This window comes from Anomaloglossus baeobatrachus, chromosome 6 (genome assembly GCF_048569485.1).
Source record: "Anomaloglossus baeobatrachus isolate aAnoBae1 chromosome 6, aAnoBae1.hap1, whole genome shotgun sequence".
Lineage (NCBI taxonomy): Eukaryota > Metazoa > Chordata > Amphibia > Anura > Aromobatidae > Anomaloglossus > Anomaloglossus baeobatrachus.
The window spans coordinates 162,363,418-162,390,932 of NC_134358.1; the positions used below are offsets into that span (position 1 = coordinate 162,363,418).

Here is a 27,515-nt window from a genome sequence, read left to right on the forward strand (position 1 = left end):
CCATCCCCCATGCTGCGCACCCCCATCGTGCTCCATCCCCCATGCTGCGCACCCCCATCGTGCTCCATCCCCCATGCTGCGCACCCCCCATCGTGCTCCATCCCCCATGCTGCGCACCCCCCATCGTGCTCCAACCCCCATGCTGCGCATTCCCCATTGTGCTCCATCCTCCATGCTGCGCACTCCCCATCGTGCTCCATCCCCCATGCTGCGCATTCCCCATCATGCTCCATCCCCCATGCTGCGCACTCCCAAACGTGCTCCATCCCCCATGCTGCGCACTCCCAAACGTGCTCCATGCCCCATGCTGCGCACTCCCAAACGTGCTCCATCCCCCATGCTGCGCACTCCCCATTGTGCTCCATCCCCCATGCTGCGCACTCCCCATCGTGCTCCATCCCCCATGCTGCGCACCCCCCATCGTGCTCCATCCCCCATGCTGCGCACTCCCGATCGTGCTCCATCCCCCATGCTGCGCACTCCCCATCGTGCTCCATCCCCCATGCTGTGCACCCCCCATCGTGCTCCACAGTCACACATCAGACAGTATACACGCACACATCTGATCGCATACACTCACACCCCACTTCTTCCTGTGCCCTCCGGTGTGCGGTCCCAGCAGCTGTGCTACACGCAGTGCTCCTCTGCCTTCTGCCGACACGCACACACCCGATTGCGTACACGCACACACCCGATCGCATACACGCACACACCCGATCGCATACACGCACACACACATTGACGATATTGCACATACGCGCTCATACTCACAACATCCGGAGATACCACATGCTTCTGGCCATGTGATCCTCCGGCAGGTCCTGGAAGGTCACTACACGCACAGTATCGCCGCCGAGAAGCAAGCGATATCACGGGATGTTGTGAATGTGTGGATGCGATCTGATGTGTGTGTGAGGTGTGTGTGAGAGTGAGTGTGATCTGATGTGTGTGTGTGTGTGTGTGTCTGTTCTTATGTGTGTGCGTGTGTGTGTGTTCCGCCGCTGCAGGACCTTGATGCGCTCACCTGGGAGCCGGTGCACGCTGGTAACCATGCTACACAATATTACTCGATGTGTACCATGGTTACCAGCGTACCCCGCCCCCCGCTCGCACGGGAGCCCACAGCAGCGTACGCCGGCAACCCCAGCAATGCGAGGGTATGTGTCGGCTGGGTTGGCGGCGTACGCTGATTTGGGCTCCCGGGGGTACAGCACTCACCTGGGAGTTGGGGCTCCGTGTCGGTTCGGGGAATGCGTGCGGGGCCAGAGCGAGCGTGCAATGCGTGAGGGGGGCGGGGCGGGGCCGAGTTGCCAATGCGTGCAGGGGGGCGAGAGGCCAATCCGTGGGGGGGCGGAGCCTGGGCGAGCGGGCAATCCGTGGGGGGGCGGAGCCGAGGCGAGGCGAGCGGCCAATGAGACGCTTGTCGCGGTAAGGACAGAATTTTGGAGCAAGACAGACAGACAGAATAAGGCAATTATATATATATATCTGTGTAAGAGACATGAATATTGTGCATAGAGAATGAGTTGACTTTTCAATTCCAGTCAAAAGTTTGGACACATCTGTTCATGCCTTGTTTTTCCTTGTACTTATTAAAATGTCCACATTGTAGATTCAGGGTGAAGGTAGCAAAACCTCAAAGGAACACATCTGGAAACAAGAAGTATAGAAAAACGTGTGAAACAAAACAGAGTTTGTGTAAAAACATAGATTTCTCACATTTACTCTAATGACTAATTTACAGCAGCATGGCATGCTCTCACCTTTATGGTCTTCAATGAGTTCCCAAAGGAGACGAGCACTTGTTGGCTTCTTTGGCTTCACTCTGTGATGCAACTCATTCCAAACCATCTTAATTAGGTTGAGGTTTCGTGATTGTGGAGGCCATGTCATTTGACATCCTCCTTCTTGCTCACATAGAGCTATCATAACCGGAAGATGTGGTCGTTGTGTTTGGTTGTCCAAACGTTTGTCTGGTACTGATACTGTATATTAAAACACACGTGTTCTTGCCTTGCAGGTCACACTTCTCATTAGAGGTGAAAACTGAACAGTCTGCTGGTTTAATTTTCCTAATGACTGATAAACAGGACTCCAGTTACCTGGGCCTTCATGTGTCCAAGGGCCGCTTTGTGTTTTCCTTGGGCACCAAAGGCAACAAGCTTAAAATAAGAAGCCAAGAAAAATACAATGACGGGAAGTGGCACACGGTAAGTAAGAACAGTCCGACATAGCTGGGATCCAGACATCTCCGCCTAATAGCATTTGTAAAAATTAACATAAAAACATTTTCTTTTTCTAACTTTGGAATTTCTCTTTATTGCTTTTTTTTTAATTACCATGATCTTGACCTTGCCCAATATTGGAAGGATCATCCCGGTGGAAGTTGTATTAATCTCATTGTATGCCTTACGGTACTAAGTTACTACTGAACTACACGGTATAGTTTAATAATGGTCTATGTAAATTACACCGGTGAATAAATATATAAAATATTCCAGATATGGGCAGTGCTGAATGATGAACACTAATGATACGCCCATAAACAGATTGTAGCATAGCATATTCAGTGTTACCATAAGACTAACCATATAGCTGCAAAAGTGGATTTGTATAATACAAATCATATCAATCATACATCGATAGTGCAGGAGCTGAGAGGGTTTAATATTTTATGATCCAATTTATTTTTTGTGTGTGTGTAGGTTGCATTCAGCTGGGATGGGATAAATGGTCGTCTTGTAATAGATGGTCTTAAAGCTCGGAAAGGAAATCTGCCAAAACACTTGAGTTTAGAGAATATGTCACTGCTCTACCTTGGAGGGGTCCCTTCTCTGAAGGTGCAGGTAAGGACTTCTAGTCTATGATTGTGCATGTTATCAGCATTATATAAATGTGACTACGTACATATCCCAGCAGACATGTTATAGCAGTATTTCGCTGGTTTAGCATATTTGACATTCATGGTCCAAATGGTCATGAGTCTCCTGATCCAAACTCAACAGCCTCATTTAATTGTTGAGTTCGGGCATGGAGATTTGTGGCTACTTCAGACATCATGCTCCACATTCGGACTATCAATGTCGGACACTTGATACTTCCAACAGTCTTTACTGTTTGGCTTTATTTATTGGTCCTATATGGCAGAACCAGATTTCTGATTCTTGTGACTAATTTGTTTCGTTTATAGAAAAAAAACTTGATATCTTATGAAATGCATGATTAAAATATATGTCTTTCAGGGAATTCCCAAGAAAAGCTTTATTGGCTGCTTGAAAAATGTGAAAGTGAATGAGGTTACGTTAGCCAAACCATGGAGAATAGTCGGGGTCACTCCTTGTTATGATGGCTCTTATGAGACAGGGGTGTATTTTGCTCAGGAGTCAGGACATGTGGCTGTGGGTAAGTAGAAGTACTTGTGACAGTTTTAGGTAACTGCTCACTTACATGTCCATTACAACGTGCTGCTTTTGTTTCTTTCAGATAATGCATTGAACTTGGGACGTGAGTTTGAAATATCTTTCGAATTCCGACCACAAACTCAGGAATCTGTATTATTACACACAAGGGAAGGAAAAGAAAATATCCTCAGCCTATACGTAGATAATGGGAAGGTAAGTAGATGGATTTTTGCGGAAGTTCTTGAAATAGTACCAGTTATGGAGTTGAGTAGTTCACTTATATCATCGGTGACTATTAAGGCACCACTCCAGTGTTTTTTTTTATTTCACAGCTGTAGTTGTGCTTTAAATCTAAGTCCCCTGCCCCCTCTCTTATATTCACCTTCTGGCATGTTTTTCTATGTTTTTACCTCTGCTCTGGTATTTCTTCTCCAGTATGTGACCAGTGTTTCATGTATTACAACATAGGTCACAACTCAATACAACTCTATGTGGGCCTCGTTCTTGCACTCATAGACTTGCATTGAGAACTTGTGATATGACTTCTGACTTCCGGCCAAACAGAAGTTAAGGTCATAAGATGATGCTGCAGGAGAAGAGCAACAAAAAATGGTGAAGACGCTGGAGTGGAAGTAAAAGACCAGGGGCAGAGGACATAGACTTAAAGCACCACTCCAGCACTGAAAAAAATGCTGCCAAGGTACTTTAAATAAGTCTTTTTAGTTAACATAATCTTCATATGCTACACTGTGAATAATGAGACCATTTGAATATTCATCATGAAGTTCAGAAATGATTTATTTTTTGTGTTGTGTTTTTTTCTCTCTCTAGGTATCTTTGTCCATAAGTAACAATAAAGGCAATTTCCAGGCTTCAGTTACCCCTGCTGCACTACTTTGTGATGGAAAATGGCATAGTGTAACAGGTGAGCATTATTATTAGTATTATTAGTATTATATAATACAATAGCAGGGTAAACTATGGCAATTATAAAGAGTGGGATTATATTTTTAAAGTTCTGCATCAGATTTTTTGGTCTTAAAAAGTTGCAGGTGCAGATTGTATTTGCGCAAATATCTGTAGCTTTTCCCTATTCCTGACACTTTCCAAAAATGTCAAACATAGGTTAATTGTGAGGCACTTGGTTTTATTTGGGCCAACAACTACCATATTTTTCGGACCATAAGACGCACTTTTTTTCCCCCAAATGTTGGGGGAAAGTTGGGGGTGCGTCTTATGGTCTAACTATAGGGCTGCGGCCGGGAATGAGGGTGGAGCAGACCATCGGGGGCACGAGCAGGCTGTAGCAGCCTGCCGTGACCACGTGGGCCCGCTCATTTCATATGCACGCCCATCCTCCCGCCCATCTCTCAGCGCTGAAGCCATCACTGACAGGTGGGCGGGGGGGTGCGCGCATAATTAACAGCCGGCTCACATGATCACCCCTGGCAACTACAGCCTGGAGTGATCATGTGCGGCTGTATTCACTGCTCCCTGCGCATCATCATCAGCGCAGGGAGCAGTGAATAAGTACGGCATACTCACCGGACACTTCCGTGCAGCACCGCGATCTCCTCCAGTCTGCCGGTCAGCTGATCTGTGTAGAAAGCAGTGAGCACAGCGATGACGTCATCGCTGTGCGCCGCTAGTCACGCAGGTCAGCTGACCGGCAGACTGGAGGAGATCGCGTGCTGCTCGGAAGTGACTGGTGATGGCTCCACGCTGGTAAGCGGTGCTGCTGCCGCCAAAGACTGGAGGACGAGTGATAATGCACGGAAGTGACCGGTGATGGCTCCACACAGGTAAGCGGTGCTGCTGCCGCCACAGACGGGGAGGAGCGATGCTGCATGGAGCGAGGAAAGGTGAGTATAAACGTTTGTTTTTTGTGTGATACAGGATACATGCCATATAGGAGCATGGGGCCATATAGGAGCACGGGGCCATATAGGAGCACGGGGCCATATAGGAGCACGGGGCCATATAGGAGCACGGGGCTATATAGGAGCACGGGGCCATATAGGAGCACGGGGCCATATAGGAGCACGGGGCCATATAGGAGCACGGGGCCATATAGGAGCATGGGGTAATATAGCAGTATGGGGCCATATAGGAGCATGGGGTAATATAGGAGCATGGGGTAATATAGCAGGATGGCAGTATATAGCAGGATGGGGTATATAGCCGGATGAGGGCATATTCCAGGATGAGGGTATATAGCAGGATGGGGGTATATACCAGGATGGCAGTATATAGCAGGATTGGGGGTATATAGCAGGATGAGGGCATATACCAGGATGGGGTACCTTAGCAGAGAATTTGGGGACATTACCCCCATAATAGTGTCAGCAGCAGATCCTCGCCCCATAACAGTGTGTCATGACCACATTTCTTTATCGTTCCTTTGGGAGACCCAGACCTTGGGTGTATAGCTTCTGCCTCCGGAGGACACACAAAGTACTACACCTAAAAGGTGTAGCTCCTCCCTCTGAGCCTATACACCCCCTGGTGAACCAGTCACAACCAGTTTTTCGCTTTGTGTTCAGGAGGCATACATCCACACATGCGTTCTCATATGATTTTTTCCTTTTTTTGGAAGAAGATTGAAGAACTGCGGGTCCACGTCTGGACTCCCGGCATGTCCCTTCTCACCCCACTGTGTCGGTGGTGTTGTAAGGTTGATTTCCAAGGCTGGAGCCTTACATGCCGTGCTCCTTCACCATCCCTCCTGGGCTCTGGATTGAAGTGGGAGCCAGCACGGTCTCCATGCCTGGCAGAAGACCGGTCTCCGGCCACAGCCCCTTGAGGACCCTGCTGGACCGGAGCACTCACCCCCAGGGACCTGGCCCTGCGTCTCAGCAGCTAAGTACCTTGAGACGTTCATATGTTGGGGGTCCCTGTCATTTATTGTGGGAGGAGAGTGTGTTTACTGTGTTTTTTAGCATTTCCGGCCGGTTCTCTGGCTTTTCGCTCGAGACCGCGCCGATTGTGCCTGCGCGTCGGCCTCGCTGCTTAAATTTAGGCCCCGGCTTCGCCGGAGGCCTAGTTTCTGTTACCAGCCCTCGCATGTCACTCATGCTGAGGGACGGCATGGCCCCTCCCGATGGCCGTCCTGCACAGGGGAGGGACCCTCCTCACTGCTTGTGTGCGACTCCCCCCCCTGCAGGCCTCTATGGCCCTCCAGATCTCGCCCTTCCTACAGGGACGCCCAAGGTTCCGCCCCCTCTCTTCGTTCCGGCGGCCATCTTCTTGGGCAGGTTTCACTCTGTTCTGGCCCGTCCTGCACTCTGCATCCCTGCTGAGGTGCTGTGCATTGGGGGTCCGGGCTTTGGGATCTGGAGGGCACACAACACCGCTGCCAGCGGTCTGGTAAGACACAGCCGGTCTCCGGTTGTGGACCTCTGCTATATTCTCCCTGGGATTCATTCCTTTTATAGAAGCTGTTTCCCCCCACTCAGGCAGCATGTCTCACACAAGGAGCAAGGCTCCAAAGATTTATGCTGTATGTGCTGCATGTAAGCTGCCGCTGCCTGAAGCGAGCACCTATCCACATTGTGAGGTCTGCTCTAACTTGGAGGTGCCACGGCCTGGGGTCTCGGCCCCAGTGGTCTCTCAGGCTGCCCCTGCACATGTGGCTGAACCCCCGGCCTGAGTAGAGTCTTTTTCTAGGTCTATTTCCCAGTCATTTGCTGAGTCCATGGGACTTCTGTCCAGGACTTTGATGAATATGCATCAGCCCCCTCCACAGGGTGCCTCTAATGCTCTTGCTAAGGGGTCTTTAGGACTGGAGCTCACAGAGGATTCATCATCAGGGCACGGACCCCGTCCGTCTAAGAGGCTCCGCACGGTTCCCTCTCCCTCCTCATCCCGTGGCTCTGATTCAAGGGCTGAGAACTCGCAGGATGAGGAGGATGCCTATACAGGGGGCTCAGAGGCTAACTCCATGTGCCCCATTGCTCCTTCCGAGGGTGACTCAGAATTTAATGACTTGATTGCTTCTATTAATTCTGTACTGGATCTCAATCTGCCAGTATCAGAGGAGCAACCCTCTCTGGCAGAAAAGCACCAGTTTACCTCGCCTAAGAGAGTAAAGAGTGTGTTCTTTAACCACTCCAGTTTTCAGGCCGCTGTGACCAAACCCAGGGCCTGTCCTGACAAACGCTTCCCAAAGCGTGGTTCTGATGACCGTTTTCCCTTTTCACCTGAGGTGGTCAAGGAGTGGGCTCACTCCCCAAAGGCAGACCCTCCGGTGTCTAGGCTCTCAGCCCGGACCGTTGTGTCGGTGGCTGATGGCACTTCCCTTAGGGATGCCACTGACCGTCAGATTGACCTTCTGGCCAAATCCGTGTATGAAGCGGTGGGGGCCGCGTTTTCTCCAACTTTTGCAGCAGTGTGGGCCCTCAAAGCCATCTCTGCTTCTCTAGAGGAGATGCATTCCCTCACCAGGGAATCTATGCCTGAGATGGTTGCCTTAACTTCTCAAGCTTCAGCTTTTTCTTCTTATGCCATGTCTGCCATGCTGGAGGCTTCTCACCGCGCTGCGGTGGCTTCGGCTAATTCCCTCGTTATCCGCAGGACCTTGTGGCTTCGAGAGTGGAAGGCAGATGCTTCTTCAAAGAAGTACCTTGCTGGGCTCCCTTTTGCTGGTTCTCGGCTGTTCGGTGAACAGCTGGATGAAATTATTAAAGAGGCTACTGACGGGAAGAGTACTTCCATGCCACAAACCAAGACCAGGAAAACTGCCCAGGGTAGGATTCAGTCGAGGTTTCGCTCCTTTCGTTCCTCCAACTGGTCGTCCTCTAAGCCCTCCACCTCGTCCGCTAACTCAGCCAAGGACCAGAAATCCAGCTGGCGCTCCAGGGCGCGTCCGCAGAAGGCCGCAGGAGGTCCTGCCACTAAGGCAGCCTCCTCGTGACTCTCTGTCCGATCCAGCCACGTCCTTAGTCGGTGGCAGGCTCTCCCACTTTGGCGACGCTTGGTTTCAACAAGTCTCCGATCAGAGGGTGAGAGATATCATTTCTCACGGCTACAGGATAGAATTTTCTTCCAGCCCGCCAAACAAATTTTTTCTCTCAACTCCCCCCTGCTCCAGGGCCGCCGCCTTTTCACAGGCCGTGGCAGCCTTGCAGGCCAACGGAGTAATTGTACCAGTTCCCGCCCGGGAACGGTTCAGAGGTTTCTACTCAAACCTCTTCCTAGTTCCCAAAAAGAACGGTACCTTCAGGCCCATCCTGGATCTCAAGCTTCTCAACAAGCATGTTCAGGTGCGGCACTTTCGCATGGAGTCCCTGCGATCAGTCATTGCCTCAATGACCCAAGCGGATTTCCTGGCGTCCATCGACATCAGAGATGCCTATCTGCATGTGCCCATTGCGGTTTCACACCAGCGTTGGCTACGCTTTGCTATAGGAGAAGATAATTTCCAATTCGTGGCTCTCTCCTTCGGGTTAGCCACGGCCCCTCGGGTATTCACCAAGGTCATGGCAGCAGTGATTGTGGTTCTGCACCTCCAGGGGTTGGCAGTGCTCTCTTACCTGGACGACCTTCTAGTCAAGGCTCCATCCAGCGCAGACTGTCAGCGGAGTGTCTCGCTCACTCTCAGCACTCTAGCCCAATTCAGGTGGCTTGTCAATCTTCCCAAATCCACTCTGACTCCGACCCAGAGTCTCACGTACCTAGGGATGCAGTTCGAGACTCTGCCGGCTCTTGTGAAGTTGCCCTTAGACAAACAGCTGTCACTCCAGTTGGCGGTGCGCTCTCTCCTGAGGCCCCGCCGTTATACCCTCAGGCGTCTGATGCAGGTACTGGGTCAAATGGTGGCGTCCATGGAGGCTGTTCCCTTTGCCCAGTTCCATCTGCGCCCCCTGCAGCTGGACATTCTCTGCTGTTGGGACAAGCGGCCTTCCTCCTTACACAGGTTAGTGGCTCTGTCGCCGCGGACCAGGAGCTCTCTTCAGTGGTGGCTTCGGCCCCTCTCCCTGTCCTAAGGGCGCTCCTTCCTGGCTCCATCCTGGGTGATTCTCACCACGGATGCCAGTCTATCCGGCTGGGGAGCGGTATGTCCCAGAGCACAGGGCACTTGGACTCCGTCCGAGTCAGCCTTTTCAATCAATGTGCTGGAAATCAGAGCCGTACTTCTAGCTCTCCTAGCATTTCACCATCTGCTGGCGGGCAGGCACATTCGAGTCCAGTCAGACAACGCAACAGCGGTTGCCTACATCAACCATCAAGGCGGGACACGCAGCCACCTGGCAATGATGGAGGTACAACGCATTCTTCAATGGGCGGAGGACTCCAGGTCCACCATATCCGCAGTCCACATCCCAGGCGTGGACAACTGGGAGGCAGATTATCTAAGCCGTCAAAGTGTGGACGGTGGCGAGTGGTCCCTGCACCTGGCAGTATTTCAGTCGATCTGCCGCAAATGGGGCACTCCGGACGTGGAGCTAATGGCATCCCGTCACAACAACAAAGTTCCTGTTTACGTGGCTCGCTCCCACGATCCTCAGGCCTTCGCCGCGGACGCTCTGGTTCAGGACTGGTCCCAGTTTCGTCTGTCCTACGTGTTTCCCCCTCTAGCTCTCTTGCCCAGAGTCCTGCGCAAGATCAGAATGGAGGGTCGTCGAGTCATCCTCATTGCACCGCCACTGAAAATAAAGATAGCGCATATGAGAAGCACCCGTGGGACAAAGTTTGTTACAGCGTATTAAAAACTGCTCACCTGATTGAGTTGTGCGCCCTCGCACAACCTCGGTGATATCATATGATTCCTCTGGAGGATGGTGGGTTATCTCGGCTGGTGTTATCCGATGTTAGGCTGGGTGAACCTGGGGAGATGGCCGCTCCTGGTTCCTAGTTCCCCGACTCATAAGATCCTGGAACTAATTGCGGCCGTTTGTCTTCCCTCTAGGGTTATTTGGGAGGATTAAGATCTATTGCTTTCAGCAGCTCTGAGCCGGAATCCCTTAAAGGGAACCTGTCATCAGAAATTTCGCCCAAAAGCTAAAAGATTCCCCCTCTGCAGCTCCTGGGCTGCATTCTAGGAAGGTCCCTGTTATTATTGTGCCCCATGTGAGACCAAAATAAAGCCTTTATAAAGTTCTACCTTTTTGTATGCAGCTTCTGTAAATCCGTCACGGGGGCGGGCTCTCTGCCGTCCGTTATTCTGCCTCCTGGTCCTGTATGCCGCCCCCCATCGCTCCTTTCCATATCTGATGCACCGCCCACTGCTCCAGCCATCCCCGCGCATGCCCAGTGCCAGTCTCACAGGACTGAGCAGTTTGACCGCTGGTGACGTGTGCGCAGGCAAGTGATTATGGACGGGACTGTGACTGTTATCAGCAAGTACCCGGCCATAATCTCTTGAGCGCGCAAACCTAACCAGCGGTCACACTGTGCTCAGGATTTATGCTAGACTGTATGGGCTGCTTCCAGGGATGACGTCCCTTTGTCATGTGATAGTATTTCGAACACGCCCCTATCACATGACAAAGGGACGTCATACCTGGAAGCAGCCCATACAGTCTAGCATAAATCCTGAGCACAGTGTGACCGCTGGTTAGGTTTGCGCGCTCAAGAGATTATGGCCGGGTACTTGCTGATAACAGTCACAGTCCCGTCCATAATCACTTGCCTGCGCACACGTCACCAGCGGTCAAACTGCTCAGTCCTGTGAGACTGGCACTGGGCATGCGCGGGGATGGCTGGAGCAGTGGGCGGTGCATCAGATATGGAAAGGAGCGATGGGGGGCGGCATACAGGACCAGGAGGCAGAATAACGGACGGCAGAGAGCCCGCCCCCGTGACGGATTTACAGAAGCTGCATACAAAAAGGTAGAACTTTATAAAGGCTTTATTTTGGTCTCACATGGGGCACAATAATAACAGGGACCTTCCTAGAATGCAGCCCAGGAGCTGCAGAGGGGGAATCTTTTAGCTTTTGGGCGAAATTTCTGATGACAGGTTCCCTTTAAGGGAGTGAAGGCATGTAGATAGATAAAACCGGTCCTTTGAGCGCTAATAGATCTATTATCTCAGGTTTTCTTTGTGAATAATTATGCTTTATTTGTGACAATTAGATTTAAACAAATAAAGCTCTTGTTATCACAACGCGTTTCAGCAAGATAAACTTGCCATCATCAGGTACACCTGATGATGGCAAGTTTATCTTGCTGAAACGCGTTGTGATAACAAGAGCTTTATTTGTTTTAATCTAATTGTCACAAATAAAGCATAATTATTCACAAAGAAAACCTGAGATAATAGATCTATTAGTGCTCAAAGGACCGGTTTTATCTATCTACATCCTCATTGCACCGGACTGGCCCAGGTGAGCTTGGTATCCGGACCTGCTCCAACTGTCCGTAGAGATGCCGTGGCCTCTCCCGGACCGTCCAGACCTACTCTCGCAAGGTCCGTTCTTTCGCCCGAATTCTGTGGCCCTCAAATTGACGGCGTGGCTCTTGAGTCCTGGATTTTGACGGCTTCTGGTATTCCCCCTGAAGTCATCTCCACTATGACTCGGGCCCGTAAGTCTTCATCCGCTAAGATCTATCACAGGACTTGGAAAATTTTCCTGTCCTGGTGTCGCTCTACCGGCCATTCTCCTTGCCGACCCTTCTTTCTTTTCTACAGTCCGGTCTGCAGCTAGGTCTGTCCCTCAACTCTCTCAAGGGACAGGTTTCGGCCCTGTCAGTCCTGTTCCAGAGGCGTCTCACTCGGCTGGCTCAGGTCCGCACCTTCATGCAGGGCGCGTCTCACATCATCCCGCCTTACCGGTGGCCCTTGGACCCCTGGGACCTTAACTTGGTTCTCACGTTCTTGCAGAAACCCCCCTTTGAGCCCCTTAGGGAGGTTTCTTTGTATCGTCTCTCACAGAAAGTGGCCTTTCTGGTTGCTATAACTTCTCTCAGGAGAGTTTCTGATTTAGCTGCGCTCTCCTCAGAGTCACCCTTTTTGGTCTTTCATCAAGACAAGGTGGTTCTCCGTCCGACTCCGGACTTCCTTCCTAAGGTGGTCTCTCCTTTCCACCTTAACCAGGACATTACCTTACCTTCCTTCTGTCCGGCCCCTGTTCATCGCTTTGAAGAAGCTCTACATACTCTAGATCTGGTGCGTGCTCTCCGGATCTATGTGTCTCGCACCGCTGCGCTCAGGCGGTGCACCTCTCTTTTTGTGCTAACCACAGGTCGGCGCAAGGGCCTCCCTGCTTCTAAACCGACCTTAGCCCGTTGGATTAGGTAGACCATTTCGGACGCCTACCAAAGTTCACAGGCTCCTCCCCCGCCGGGGATCAAAGCGCACTCGACCAGGGCTGTCGGTGCCTCTTGGGCTTTTCGGCACCAGGCTACGGCTCAGCAAGTCTGTCAGGCTGCCACTTGGGCTAGTCTGCATACCTTCTCGAAGCACTACCAAGTGCATGCTCATGCTTCGGCAGATGCGGGCTTGGGCAGACGCATCCTTCAGGCGGCGGTCGCCCATTTGTGAAGTTAGGTTTCTGCCTACTTCTTAGTTTTTTTGTTTCTTCCCACCCAGGGACTGCTTTGGAACGTCCCAAGGTCTGGGTCTCCCAAAGGAACGATAAAGAAAAAGAGAATTTTGTTTACTTACCGTAAATTCTTTTTCTTATAGTTCCGTCTTGGGAGACCCAGCACCCTCCCTGTTGCCTGTTGGCAATTTCCTTGTTCCGTGTGTTTTCACGTGCTGTTGTCGTGAACAGAGTCTCCGGTTGTTCCGGCTCTTGCTCTGTTCTACTTGTGGGTGGCTATTCTCCTTCAGCTTTTGCACTAAACTGGTTGTGATTGGTTCACCAGGGGGTGTATAGGCTCAGAGGGAGGAGCTACACCTTTTAGGTGTAGTACTTTGTGTGTCCTCCGGAGGCAGAAGCTATACACCCAAGGTCTGGGTCTCCCAAGACGGAACTATAAGAAAAAGAATTTACGGTATGTAAACAAAATTCTCTTTTTTTTTGCTTACATTTTTTTTTCCTATTTTCCTCCTCTAAAACCAGGGTGCGTCTTATGGTCCGGTGCATCTTATAGTCCGAAAAATACGGTATAAAGGGAATATGTCACCAGGTTTATGTAGTGGCAGAGACCCTGATTACAGCGAGTTATCATTTACTGGGCTGCGTTTTTATATTTTTTTGTAAAATCACATTTTGTCTTTTGCAATATACTAGTTCTCTGAATTCTGAGCACTGTATAACCCCACCTACACCACTGATTAGCATCTTACTCTGCATAGGCAGAAAGCTGAAAATCAGTGGTAGGGGCGTGAGTATGCGGAGCTCATGACTATGAAGGACTACATGGCAGCAGGTTTACTAGCCTTAAGTTACTAGTGATGAGCGCCTCCTGATACAACACTGAAAAAAAGCTGATGATGCTTTCTTTCAAGGAGGCTGCAGCAGTGACTGCAGCCCCTTCCCCCTAATGACGCTTTGTTTGAGTATCCCAGCATGCACTGGGAATCTCAAAGGAAGCATTATCAAAAAGGAACTAGGGAAAAAAAACATAGAAAACCAGTTAGATAGTGTAGTTAGGGCATCATAAGGACATTTTTAATGCAAGTATATTAGAAAATAGTTTAAATTATTGCACTTAATGGATAGGGATTTAGAAATTACTCAGCCTCCGGGCCACTCCTTTCTTTAACTATTTGCATATCAGAAATCAGTGTTTTACAAGTCTAATCATGGCTCCTGAAAGCAGCTAAGCACTAGTTCAGAACAGTTAACAATTAAATACACGTAGCTTGTGAGTACATGGCCTTGTTAAACTTCCCCCGATGTATACGCTTAATGTAGCATCCCAATGGCAGGCAGGCAGTTAGTAACAATTATCACCATCCACGACTAATCTCTCTAATTAGTTCTGCAGAATTAATCTTTTCCAAGAAGTACTGATTAAAGGCATATAACGCTGTTGTCTGTGTGCTATTACTGTTTGTTGTATGTGATGACAGTTTTCTTTTCACTGCGGTTTAAAAAATATGTCATTTCATCACAATGTATCTTTAAAATTCTATTTTTCATTTTCACAGTGAGTCAGAAAGATAACATAGTAGAGCTGGATGTAGACAACCAGTCCAGAGACTCAGCCGGCCCAAACTCTGCACTAAGGGTCAGCAAAGAGACCACATTGTATATTGGTGGGCTCCCAGGTAAGCTGAGCAGACATTATTCTCATATATAGTTCTTATACAGCCGCAAAGTGTTTTTTTTCCCAATTGAAACAATATACATGCCAAATTCCCACAATTAATATTTATCATTATAGGTTTAAGGCTGCTTTACATGGTACGACCGATTGTGCGATTTCACAATCGATCGTACCCACCCCCGTCCTTTTTGCGTCACGGGCAAATCGCTGCCCGTGGCGCACAAAGTCGGTAACCCCCGTCACACATACTTACCTCTCGTGCGACCACGCTGTGGGCGGCGAACGTCCACTTCCTGGAGTGGGAGGGACGTTCGACGTCACAGCGACGTCACACGGCCGCCGGCCAATGGAAGCGGAGGAGCGGAGATGAGCAGGATGTAAACATCCCGCCCACCTTCTTCCTTCCACATAGAGCCGGCGGCTGACGCGGGAGGCAGGTATGCGATGTTCATCGCTCCCGTGGTGTCACACGGAGCGACGTGTGATGCCACGGGAACGATGAACAACCGGCGCCCGATTTCAGAACCGATATTATGGAACCTAGCGACCAGTACACGACTCACGATTTGTGAGCGATACTGCGTCGCTAGGAGGTGTCACACAGGCCGGCATCGCCAGCGATGCCGGATGTGCGTCACAAAAAACGTGACCCCGACGATCTATCGCACGATAGATTGTCTGGTGTAAAGCAGCCTTTACTCCAAGGTATTTAAAGGGTATCAGTCAATAGGATCAACCATTCTAAACTGTCTATTTGGGCATATAGGTCATAGGAAGAAGAATAAAATGCTACCTTGATATCTGTGATCCAATGTGTTATTCAAGAGAAATCTACGCTTTTCTTATATTTAAATGAGCTGTTCCAGGCTAGGGGCCGGACACTGATTACACAGTTACGTAGTTACTTAGGTTGAAAAAAAGACCTAGGTCAATCTAGTTCAACCTTCCTCCGCCAATTCTACCTTTTGTCACTAAAGCGGGCTTTACACGCTAAGATATTTCTAGCAATTGCTAGCGATATCGTACGCAAAAGCACCCGCCCCCGTCGTGCATGCGATATCGTGTGATCGCTGCCGCAGCGAACATTATCGCTACGGCAGCGTCACACGCACTTACCTGGTTGGCGGCGTCGCTGTGACTGCCGAACAATCCCTCCCTCAAGAGGGAGGTGCGTTCGGCTTCACCGCGACGTCACTAAGCGGCCAGCCAATCAAAGCGGAGGGGCGGAGATGAGCGGGACGAACATCCCGCCTACCTTCTTCCTTCCTCATTGCGGACGGGACGCAGGTAAGGTGAGGTTCCTCACTCCTGTGGTGTCACACATAGCGATGTGTGCTGCCGCAGAAACGAGGAACAACATCTATAAACAACCATTAACAATTTTTGTTTTAGGACGACCTCTCAATGGTGAACGATTTTCACCACTTTGGAGGACGTTTAAGGTCGCTGGTAAGTGTTACACGCTGCAATACCGTTTGACACCGGATGTGCGTCACTAACGATGTGACCCCAACGATAAAACATTAACGATATTGTAGCGTGTAAAGCCCCCTTTAGTCACTTATAACCAACAATGTTGTGTGTACTGAGGAAATCATCCAGCCCTTTTTTAAAAGCTGTTATAGTATCTGACATTACTACCTCTTGTGGTAGGGCATTCCACAGTCTGACTGCTCTAACTGTAATGAACCCTTTCCTATTTAGCTGCCGGAATCGCTTTTCTTCAGTGTATGCCCCCTGGTCCTTAGTATTGTCTTTGGAAGGAATAAGTCATGTGCCAGTCCTTTATATTGACCACACATGTATTTATACATATAAATGAGATCTCCTCTGAGACGTCTTTTTTCTAAGCTAAACATATCTAACTTTTTCAACCTGTCATCATATGGGAGGCCTTCCATTCATTGTAGTAGTCTAGTTGCCCGCCTTTGAACTGACTCTAACTTCTGAATGTCCTTTTTAAAATGTGGAGCCCAAAACTGGATCCCATATTCCAGATGTGGCCTTACAAGTGATTTATAGAGGGGTAACAATACGTTGGGATCACTGGATCTAATCTCTCTTTTTATACACCATAAAATCTTGTTTGCTTTAGCAGCTGCTGCTTGACACTGAGTGCTGCTGCTCAGCTTATTTGTAATGAGAATACCCAAGTCCTTCTCCTGTTCTGTAGTCCCGAGTTTACTTCCATTTAATGTATACGCAGTTATAGGATGACTCCGTCCTAGGTGCATTACTTTACATTTAACAACATTAAATCTCATTTGCCAAGTATCTGCCCATTCTGACATCTCATTCAGATCTTTTTGTAATATTGTACTATCAAGGTCAGTTTTTAATATCCTACATAGTTTGGTGTCATCAGCAAAGCCTGACACGTTACTATCAATCCCATCAACAAGGTCATTAATAAAGAGATTAAAAAGAATCGGTCCTAGCACAGATCCCTGCGGCACCCCACTGCTGACTATAGGCCATTTAGAGAATGTACCATTTATGACTACTCTTTGTTTCCTATCTTTTAGCCAATTCCTTACCCAGTTGCATATAGTTTCCCGTAGTCCTTGCTTCTGGAGCTTTAGTATAAGGCTATTATGTGGTACAGTATCAAATGCCTTTGCAAAGTCCAAATAAATCACATCAGCTGCATTACCAATATCCAGGTTTGCACTTACCCCCTCATAGAACCCCAACAGGTTGTTTAGTCACGACTTATCTTTCATGAATCCATGCTGTCTGTCAGTTATTATATTATTTTCTGCAATATATTTTTGCATGTCATCCCTTAAAATGCCCTCAAAAACTTTGGATACTACTGATGTCAGGCTTTCTGGACGATAGTTGCCTGGATCTACCCTCTTACCTTTCTTAAATATCGGTACCACATCAGCAATCCTCCAATCCTGAGGCACCAACCCTGTTACAAGCGAGTCTAGAAAGATGAGATACAGTGGTCTTTCGATTACGGAGCTTAATTCCCTCAGTATCCGTGGATGAATGCCATCTGGCCCTGGGGATTTGTCAATGTTTAATTTACTCAGACGCAGGCATACTTCTTCTTGTGTTAAATTAATTATATCGGGTGGTGAACTTTGATTTTTCACTTGTTCAATGATCCCTGGTACAGTCAGTTCCTTGGTGAACACAGATGTTCACACGATGGATAAGGAATATTTTACAATTGTAGAAATACCCCTTTAATACAGTACAACTCATATTCTGTTGGAATTCGCTGTCCATATATTATATGGATAGACATTTATCTGTATCACTGCAATCTAATACTAATCGTCTGGCTTCCCACTTTGCAGAATCAGCTTCCGATTAGAAGAGTTTTAAGTTGGAGGTTAAGGCCTAAGCCACACGGCGAGAAAATCAGTGTGAATGGTGTGCGATAAAAAATCGTATTCCACTCGGACCAATTTTAGCCTGTGTGTCAGCACTTATGAGCAATTATTTTCTCAGCCCTAATCGGACCGAGAAAACAATCGCAGCATGCTGCGACTGTAATGCGATCCTGTTTTGTCTCGCACCCATTCAAGTCTATGGTGCGAGAGAAATATCGCACTACACTTGCAGTAAACCGGTGTACCGCTAGTGCAGGGCGAGAATGGCAATAGCCGGCTACGGAGGAGAGAGGGAGATAAATGCCCCCCTCCCCTCCTCAGAGCCAGCCCTCCCCTCCGAGCCCTGGCCCGCCCCTCCTTATTGCTGGCCCGCCCCCCACAGCTGAGGTCCAATCGCATGATCGGACCTCAGTCGCAGGGACACTCCCATGACACTCGGCTCTTCTGTACTGCCAGCGTGAGCTGAGTGTCATGCGAGGGGATTGCAGTAATTAATCCCCATGTGGCCCCAGCCTAACTTTTAAGCTGTGGACAATGCTGCTGGCGCTAGGTGATTTAACTAATAGGTTATATACAATCCATAGCAGTCAGTAACTACCTGGTATCAGTACATTCAAATACACACCAGTGTTTTTCATTATTTCAGAAGATATTTCATCAGCATAGGAAATGTAAAACCCTGAGTTGTTCTGTTCAGTTTTAAAGCATTTACAAGATCCTGCTCTGTTTCAGATGCCTTGGAAACACAGTTGCCTCCTGTGAAGAGATCGTTTGTTGGCTGTATGAAGGACCTGAAAGTCAATAAGAAAGTCATCAACTTTACAAAAACAACAGACGTTCATGGCGCTATAAGCCTAAGCCGGTGTCCTGCAGCATAACTGTTATGTACAAGTCACGAATCACTCTCCAGGAAACTTACAGGGATCTACATCTCTTAAGAAGAACGGTCTTCCATCTTAACTAACAGTCTCTAGATTAAATAATGGTCACTCCTCAGACTCCTCATCTGGGCATTTGTGGTTTGTTCAAAAAGTCACAATGCAACTACCTCAATAAGATTGTATGTTACTATTAAAATGGTAAATTGTTATAGAATCTGCTTTTTGAAATGTGATAGATCATGGGGGATCGGTGTGTCATGGTTAACAGAACGGTCTACTGGTAGCAAACATTCCGAAGGTCCCCTTCACACGTGAGCATAGAAAAATACACGTGGCACATTCTATTTTGACCATCCATGTGTATGTGAATGTTATCCATGTGCTATCTGTGTGTATGTGTGTGCCATCCGTGTGACACGTACAGGAAAAATGGTTTAAGATGTGCAAAGATAGATAGAGAGATAGATGATAGACATCTAATAGATAGATAGCTAGATAGATTGTACAGTTATTAATCAAATAAAAAATTAAAAGAAAAAACAACGTAGGGTTCCTTCATTTTACATTATGGGGTTGGAAAGGTCCGTGGCCCTTCCCAACCTAAAAACACCAGCCCCAAAAGTGGAGCATCACATGATGTTCCAATTCTGGTGCCTCGGCTCCTTCTGATGCTCTGGTGTGGTGGCTATTGGGTAATGATTTTTGGAATTTAGGACAGCTGTGCAGTGTCTAAAAACCAGCTAGTGTTAGTAATAGAGAGGTGTCTATCAGACACCCCCATTACTATCCCTGTAATAAATGTTAACAAAGACACACACACACACACATAAAAAAATACTTTATTGAAATAAACGCTCCACAACATTTTTTTTCATTCCCCACTTTATTAAAAAAAAATCCACACAGGTCTGCCATAGTCCAGGGAATTCTCTGTAGTCCACAAGTGGAGACATGGAAAAAAATAACCATACATGCACAAATAAATAAAGCAAGACACTTCCCCTTGTTCACCACTTTATTAAAAAAAAATTCCCATGCAGGTTTGATTGAAAATTGAAAATTCCTGAAAACATAAGAAGTTTATAATGCTTGCCATTACGGAGTTGTGAGATACTAGTCACTAGGTGACGCTGGATGGTAAGCTAGACACTGTGGGCTGTAGTATGAAGTTAGTAACTAGATGGTGCTGGAAACACTAGTGTACTGAGAGAGCAGAGGGAAAGTCAGACTAGCCAGGATCAGAAACCAAGAGGACATGTCAGAACACAGGGAGCAGGTAGAAACAAGGTTTAGATACAGGCCAAGAGTCAGGACACCAGGAGAGTACATATGGGATGCAAGGAGCAGGCGGGGACGTGGTCAGGAGGAGATCAGAGGTCAGAAGCCAGAAGGTAACAACAGGGTTCAGGGAGGCAGGCAGAGCAGAGTCAATAACAGTCAAGGTTCGAGTAGCCGAGATCAAATAGCAAGACACAACAGAAGCCAAGCACTCACTGCAGAACAGGAAATACGACTTGCATCGTTCCGGCCGAGCACGCTCCCTAATAAAGCAGAGCAATCACAGAGAATGCGGAGCATTTGAGCAAGCCCCTCCTCACAACAGCGTAGGACCCGGTGCAGGAAAGAAACCCATCCACAGGAATGCAAGACAGCAGAGCATCAAGGCAAAATGAAAACAGGTGAACACCGACTCCGTAGGAGAGCATAACAGACCGTCACAGCACAAAAGATGCACCGCAAATCAGATCCGTAACAAAGTCCTTACGATTGGAGATGGGCAAATTTTGTCCTTATCTTCAAAAAAGGAAAGAAGATGGAGCCAGGAAATTAAAGGCCAGTGAGCCTTTCTTCTATACCAGGAAAGATTGTTGATCAAATTTTTAAACAACATGTATGTAAGTACTTGAATAAGAATGCGGTAATTAACCAGAGTCAGCATGGCTTTCTAGCAAACAAGTTATGTTAGACTAATCTAATTTCCTTCTATGAAGGAATCACTGAGTGGGTGGATCAGGGCAGTGCGGTAGATATAGTATATCTCAACTTCAGCAAAGCATTTGACAAAGTATCTGATACATATATGAAAAAATGACCAAGTATGGGATCGACAAGGCTACCGATAGGTGGATTCATAATTGGCTCAGTGATCGTATTCAATGAATGGTAATAAATGGTTGCACATCAAAATAGAAGAGTGTTTCAAGTGGGGTACCACAAGGCTCTTGGCCCCAGTGTTGTTCAACATTTTTTAAATGATCTAGCTAAGGGAACTGTAGATAAACTAATCAGATTTGCAAATGATGCAAAGCTAAAGGCCACGTCTCACTAAGCAACATCGCTAGCGACATCGCTGCTGAGGCATGACTTTTGTGACGTAGCAGCGATGTTGCTAGAGATGTTGCTGTGTGTGACATCCAGCAACAACCTGGCCCCTGCTGTGAGGACGTTGGTTGTTGCTGAATGTCCTGGACCATTTTTTAGTTGTTGCTCTCCCGCTGTGAAGCACACATCGCTGTGTGTGACAGCGAGAGAGCAACAACTGAATGTGCAGGGAGCAAGGAGCCGGCTTCTGCGGACACTGGTAACCACGGTAAACAACGGGTAACCAAGAAGCCCTTTCCTTGGTTACCCGATATTTACCTTCGTTACCGGCATCCGCCGCTCTCACGCTGTCAGTGCCGGCTCCCGGCTCCCTGCTCCCTGCACACATAGCCAGACTACACATCGGGTAATTAACCCAATGTGTACTCTGGCTAGGAGTGCAGAGAGCCAGCGCTAAACGGTGTGCGCTGGTAACCAAGGTAAATATCGGGTTGGTTACCCGATATTTACCTTAGTTACCTAGTGCAGCATCGCTTCCACACGTCGCTGGGGGCTGGTCACTGGTTGCTGGTGAGATCTGCCTGTTTGAAAGCTCACCAGCAACCCATGTAGCGACGCTCCAGCGATCCCTGCCAGGTCAGGTTGCTGGTCGGATCGCTGGAGAGTCGCTTAGTGTGACAGTACCTTAAGAGAGATAGCTAATACTAGAGAAGAAAGAGAAAGGATTCAGAAGGATCTAGATAAGCTGGAACAATGGGCAGCAACTAATAGAATAAATAGAAAAAATGGGGTAGTCAGCTCACCAATCCCTTAGAAGAACAGCCGTCACGGATCCAGGGAGACTCCAGCATGACAATATATAAAGAAAATATCCAGCGTCCGTTCTTCTTCTCTATGTTCTTTCACATTGAGAAAGAAGTCCGAAACATGTCTGTGTGTACACAGACCCTAGGCATTTCGAGGACCTTTGCTCTCTGATTTTACCTACTATGTGTTCAATACCTGTTTTAAAGATTTTGGAATAAAATTTGATCTTAGAAGAACGGACGCTGGATATTTTCTTTATATACAACTAATAGAATTGTATTTAACAGGGAGAAATGCAAAATTCTACATTTGGACAAGAAAAACAAAATAATATCTACAGAGGAGGAATAGAACTAAGCAACAGTACATGTGAAAAAGATTTGAGCATACTAATAGATAACAGACTGCACATAAGTCAACAGTGCAATGCAGCAGCAAAAAAGGCAAAGCTCATGTGAAGTAATTATCCCCCTCTACTCCACTTTGGTCAGACCTCATGTGGAATACTGTGTCCAGTTCTGAGCACCACATTTTAAAAAAGACATCGAAAAATTTGAGCAAGCTTAGAGAAAAGATACCAGGATGGTGAGTGGACTGCAAACTATGTTTGCCGAATAAAGTCTATGGAGCTTTGTACTGACACTCCAGACTTTGCTAATCGGCACTTATGGGTTACAATGCACTGCATGGAACCCGGCGCCTCTCAACAGCGGTGACATCAGCAACACTACGACTGTTCAGACACTGTTCCGACATTCCACATACCGCTGCCCTGTTCATAAGTCTGTGACTCTCAAAATTGGTAATGTTACTGATGTCACCGCTCTTTAAAGTCGCCCAGTCTTGTGCAGTGCAGCATGACTTGGAAGTGCCTGTTAGTGAAGTCTTCTATGGAGGGTGAGAACAATTCTCCATAGACTTTGTTTGTCAGAATCGATGGACTACGTCGGACCTCCATGGATTTGAAAATAAATAAAAATAAAGTAGTGATCAAGGGTAAGTGTCTTGCTTTATTGCTCTGTGTTTGGATGTTTGTGTATTATTCAGGTCTCCATTTGTGGACTACAACAGATTCAGTGAACTATGGCAGATTTCCCTGGACTACGGCGGACCCGCATGGATTTTTTTTATTTTAAATAAAGTGGTGAATATAGGAAAGTGTTTATTTCAATAAAGTATTTTGTGTGTGTGTTTTTTTTTTCATTTAGTACTGGGTTAGTAATGGGGGTGTCAGATGGACACCTCTCCATTACTAACACCAGTTATGTTTTTGGACACTGCACAGCTGCCAATAACCCCAAAACTCATTATCCCGATTGTCAGCACACTAAGGCATCGGGAAGATACAAGATGAAGTGCCAGAATTGGAGCATCTTGTGATGCTCCTTTTCTGGGGCGGCTCCAGGCTGGTAAGTTTAGGCTGGGAAAGGCCAAATTACAAGGACCATCCCAGCCTGATAAAATTAGCCCCCAGCTGTCTGCTTTACATATGCTTGCTATTAAAATTGGAGGGGACCCCCACATCATTTTTATTGTTTTTAATTTATTTATTTGGTGAATATCTGTACAATCTATCTGTCTCTATCATCTATCCCTCTCGATCTATCAATCATCTATCTATTATCTATCATATTTGCACATCTTTAATACTTAAAAATCAATAATTCTTGATTGCATTTCATTTTGGTCTGTGTCACATGTACGGCACACAGATGTCACGTAGATGTCATCTGTGTGCTTGACGTGTTTTTCAAGGACTCATTGACATGTATGGATCCACGTGATCCGGGCTGCTTGGAAAAAACAGATATGTTCCGATGTGGTTCACACGGACACACGATCCTTATGAAGACATTGAGGTGTGAAGATCAATATAGATTATAATATGTGTGATAGTGTCTCCAGTACATGTGAAACCGGACGCCACAACAGATCCACAACACTGATGATGGACAATAAAGATTACCGTACATGAAAAATAATCATTGCACAATGAGACAGGCTGCCTTAAGAACGTCACAGAGACACAAATCGCTGGCCAGTATGACAGATAAGTGCTGTATGTGTCACAGTCATCTGCATGGCTCTGGTAAAAGTGATTGTGTCCAACAAATAAAAATTTGTTGTGCGGGTCACTAAAATATTAGGCACGCTTTGATTATTTTGTTTCATTGGTGATCAGATAATAAGTTCTGTGCCACAACGTTGGTGCTATCTTTACATTTTTTGGATTAGTATGTTGATTTACATTTATTGTTACACTTAATTTTAAAGCTATTAATCATTGTAAATTGGAAATATCCAAGAAAAAGTTATATTTATAAATAGATACATTTTCCATCCATTCCTAATGGGCATTGGTGTTACAAAAAAGCTGTATATTTTCTATTTTGATAGTAAAGGCAGGAACCCATATTTAAATGGGTGTTTTCAAGTTTTCGAAATTGTCCATAGTGTAGGGGGAAACTTCTCGATCATGCGCACATCCGCTTTTTAAAGTAGTGTCGGCTCCCAATAGCAGGTTTTTGCTATGTAATCTGAGGACAGCGTGCTGTAGTGGTTACAAAACAAGCAAACATCAACAATGCCTCTTATATCAGGCTCTGTGCTGTTGTATACTTAAACTAAAGGCTTTGTCACTTGATGATTATCATTTCTGTGACTAGCTGGTTGGTGCCATTTTGTTCTACACACCCCCTCCTGTGATTGTCATCTCACTGTCAATGTACAATCTCTATTGAGAGTCTGGTGAGGACAGGACAGCTCTCAGCTTGGCTGCTTTGCTAAGGCCTAAGGGGTACTTTGCACACTGCGACATCGCTAGCCGATGCTAGCGATGCCGAGCGCGATAGTACCCGCCCCCGTTGCAGCTGCGATATCTTGTGATAGCTGCCATAGCGAACATTATCGCTACGGCAGCTTCACACGGACTTACCTGCCCTGCGACGTCGCTCTGGCCAGCGACACGCCTCCTTCCTAAGGGGGCGGGTCGTGCGGCGTCACATCGACGTCACACGGCAGGCGGCCAATAGAAGCGGAGATGAGCGGGACGTAAACATCCCGCCCACCTGCTTCCTTCGGCATAGCCGGTGGAGGCAGGTAAGGAGATGTTCCTTGCTCCTGTGGCCTCACACACAGCGATGTGAGCTGCCGCAGGAACGAGGAACAACATCGTATCTCCTATTGGTGCGACATTATGAAAATGTCCGACGCTACACAGATCACCGATTTTCAACGCTTTTGCGATCGTTTATCGATGCATCTAGGCTTTACACGTTGCGACGTTTTTACCGGCGCCGGATGTGCGGCACTTTCTATTTGACCCCGACGGTATCGCAGTAGCGATGTCGCAACGTGCAAAGTACCCCTAAGACACACGGCATGAAAATCGGACCGAGTGGAATGCAATATTACTCGGACCAATATTAGCCTATGTGTCAGCACCCATGAGCAATTTTTTTCTCGGCCCCAATCCGACCGAGAAAACAATCGCAGCATGCTGCAATTGTAATGCAAGTCTCTTTCTCTCGCACCCATTCAAGTCTATGGGGTGAGAGAAAGATTGCACTGCACTCGCGGTACGCCGGTGTACTGCGAGTGCAATGCGAGAATGGCAATAGCCGGCTACGTAGGAGAGAGGGAGATAAATCCCTCCCTCTCCTTCTCTGTGCCGGCCCGCCCCTCCTCAGCACTGACCTGCCCCTCCTCAGTGCCGGCCCGTCCCCCGCAGATGAGCTCCAATAGCATGATCAGACCTCAGTTGCAGTGACACTCGCATGAGACTCGGCTCCCGCTGTGCTGAGCCGAGTGTCATGCGAGGATCGCATTAGTCCCCGTGTGGCCCCGGCCTAAATCTAAAACTTCTGATTATATCAGAATGGCTGCAGCCAGTAAACTAAATGATACATCATTAGATTCAGAGTCCCTTTACCTACATCCTTCTGCTTTCAGATAAGGCACAAAAACCTGCTGACAGATTCCCTTTAAGAATGAATGGAGCTGATGTGCGCATAATCGACCTCCAATCCATTCATATTGGGATCTTGAGAGCTCTGATTCTTTACATCGGGGGGCTCACGGCATTCACCCCTCCAGAGATCATTAAGTTGTCCCCTATTTCAAGGATAGGCGTTAACTTTCAAACTTGAGGATATCCGTTTAATCTCCTAAAAATCTAAAAACAACCAAATGTATAGTAAAGATTAGAAAATTTACTATCAGCAAGTCAACTATATTGTTCATTTTCAGAGTGAACTTCATTTCTAATGTCAGTGTATAAAATATTTGCTGTGCTGGGACGTGTACATAATCCCTGGATGGTATTGGTAATTTGTTAATGTTCACTTAACTTTTCAGACTTTGTGCTTTTCAGGACATGATCCTAAATTTAAAAATGATATCAATGATGATAACAATTAAACTTTAGATGAAAAATTCATATGTTGTGATAAAAATGTCTCTACATTATTGGAGGCCTCTACATGCAGGGCTCACAGTTTGCTGCTCTCTACAATTTAAGCGTTAAGGCCACATTTGCAAAGATCAAGGGAATTAATATAAAAATACACATCAGTTGCATAACGAATGCCAGAGCTTCTGATTATAGCGACTGGGTTCTGCAATGTGTCCATTTTTACAGCAGAAGAAAAAGCGCATCGTGCATTTCTTCTATTCTACAAAGGAACACGTAACAGACCCCTCACAGTCGCTATAATAATCAATGGGACCACTCTGCTTCCATTGGCATCAGTTATGAAATGGATCCGTTTTGACATGAATTTATTTTTCGCTGTTGCTAAAGACGTAACAAATAAATGGAAATTGCAAACATAGGTGTGAACATAGATCTATACAATTGATATTGGGGTTTAATGTATATAATGTGCTATTATCCAGCTGTATTGTACAACGGTAAATAAAATGTAACATAATATACAGATGTAGTAGAAGTCATTGTCTGTAAAAGCAATTAAATACGTGGGCGATCAAAACAAGACCCCTACAGATATATGTGAGGGCTGACTATCTGTCCCTTTATCATTAGTTTCTGCCCCGAATTTATGCTGCCTTCAGATTGAGAAGCATAAAGTGGTGATGGATTAAGGGAAAAAAAAACATCTACAGTATATAAGTGCATCTCAATAAATTAGAATATCATCAAAAAAGTTAATTTATTTCAGTAATTCAATACAAAAAGGGAAACACATATATTATATAGAGTCATTACACACAGAGGGATCTATTTCAAGTGTTTTTGTCTATTAAAGGGAACCTGTCATCAGAAATTTAGCTTGAAACCTAAAGTTTCCCCCTCTGCAGCTCCTGGGCTGCATTCTAGGAAGGTTCCTGTACTTTTTGTGGCCCCTTTTAAACCAAATTAAATACTTTATAAACTTGTACCTTTTGCTATGTAAATTTTGTAAATCGTCCATGGGGGCGGGCTCTCTGCTGACCGTTGCTGTTCCTCCAGCACATTGACGCTGTCCCCCCACGCTCCATTTCATCCATCAGGACGCCGCCCACTGCGCCCGAGGTGCCGCCCACGCCAGGATCGCTGGTGACGTGTGTCACAAGCACGAGATTATGGGCGGCGCTGTG

At 47.0% G+C, this 27,515-nt stretch overlaps 1 protein-coding gene across 1 annotated transcript in view; it reads left to right on the forward strand.

The window, feature by feature from the left end:
* The window catches only part of LAMA3 (laminin subunit alpha 3), a 291,632-nt gene extending 264,726 nt beyond the window's left edge, over positions 1–26,906 (forward strand). Inside the window, exons 67-73 of the mRNA XM_075353342.1 lie at positions 2,021–2,210; positions 2,706–2,846; positions 3,243–3,402; positions 3,484–3,614; positions 4,233–4,326; positions 14,442–14,561; positions 18,640–26,906. Of these exons, the coding sequence (XP_075209457.1) occupies positions 2,021–2,210; positions 2,706–2,846; positions 3,243–3,402; positions 3,484–3,614; positions 4,233–4,326; positions 14,442–14,561; positions 18,640–18,785 (982 nt within the window). The 3' untranslated portion in view covers positions 18,786–26,906. The remainder of the gene's footprint in view (positions 1–2,020; positions 2,211–2,705; positions 2,847–3,242; positions 3,403–3,483; positions 3,615–4,232; positions 4,327–14,441; positions 14,562–18,639) is intronic.
* The last annotated feature ends 609 nt before the right edge of the window (positions 26,907–27,515 follow it).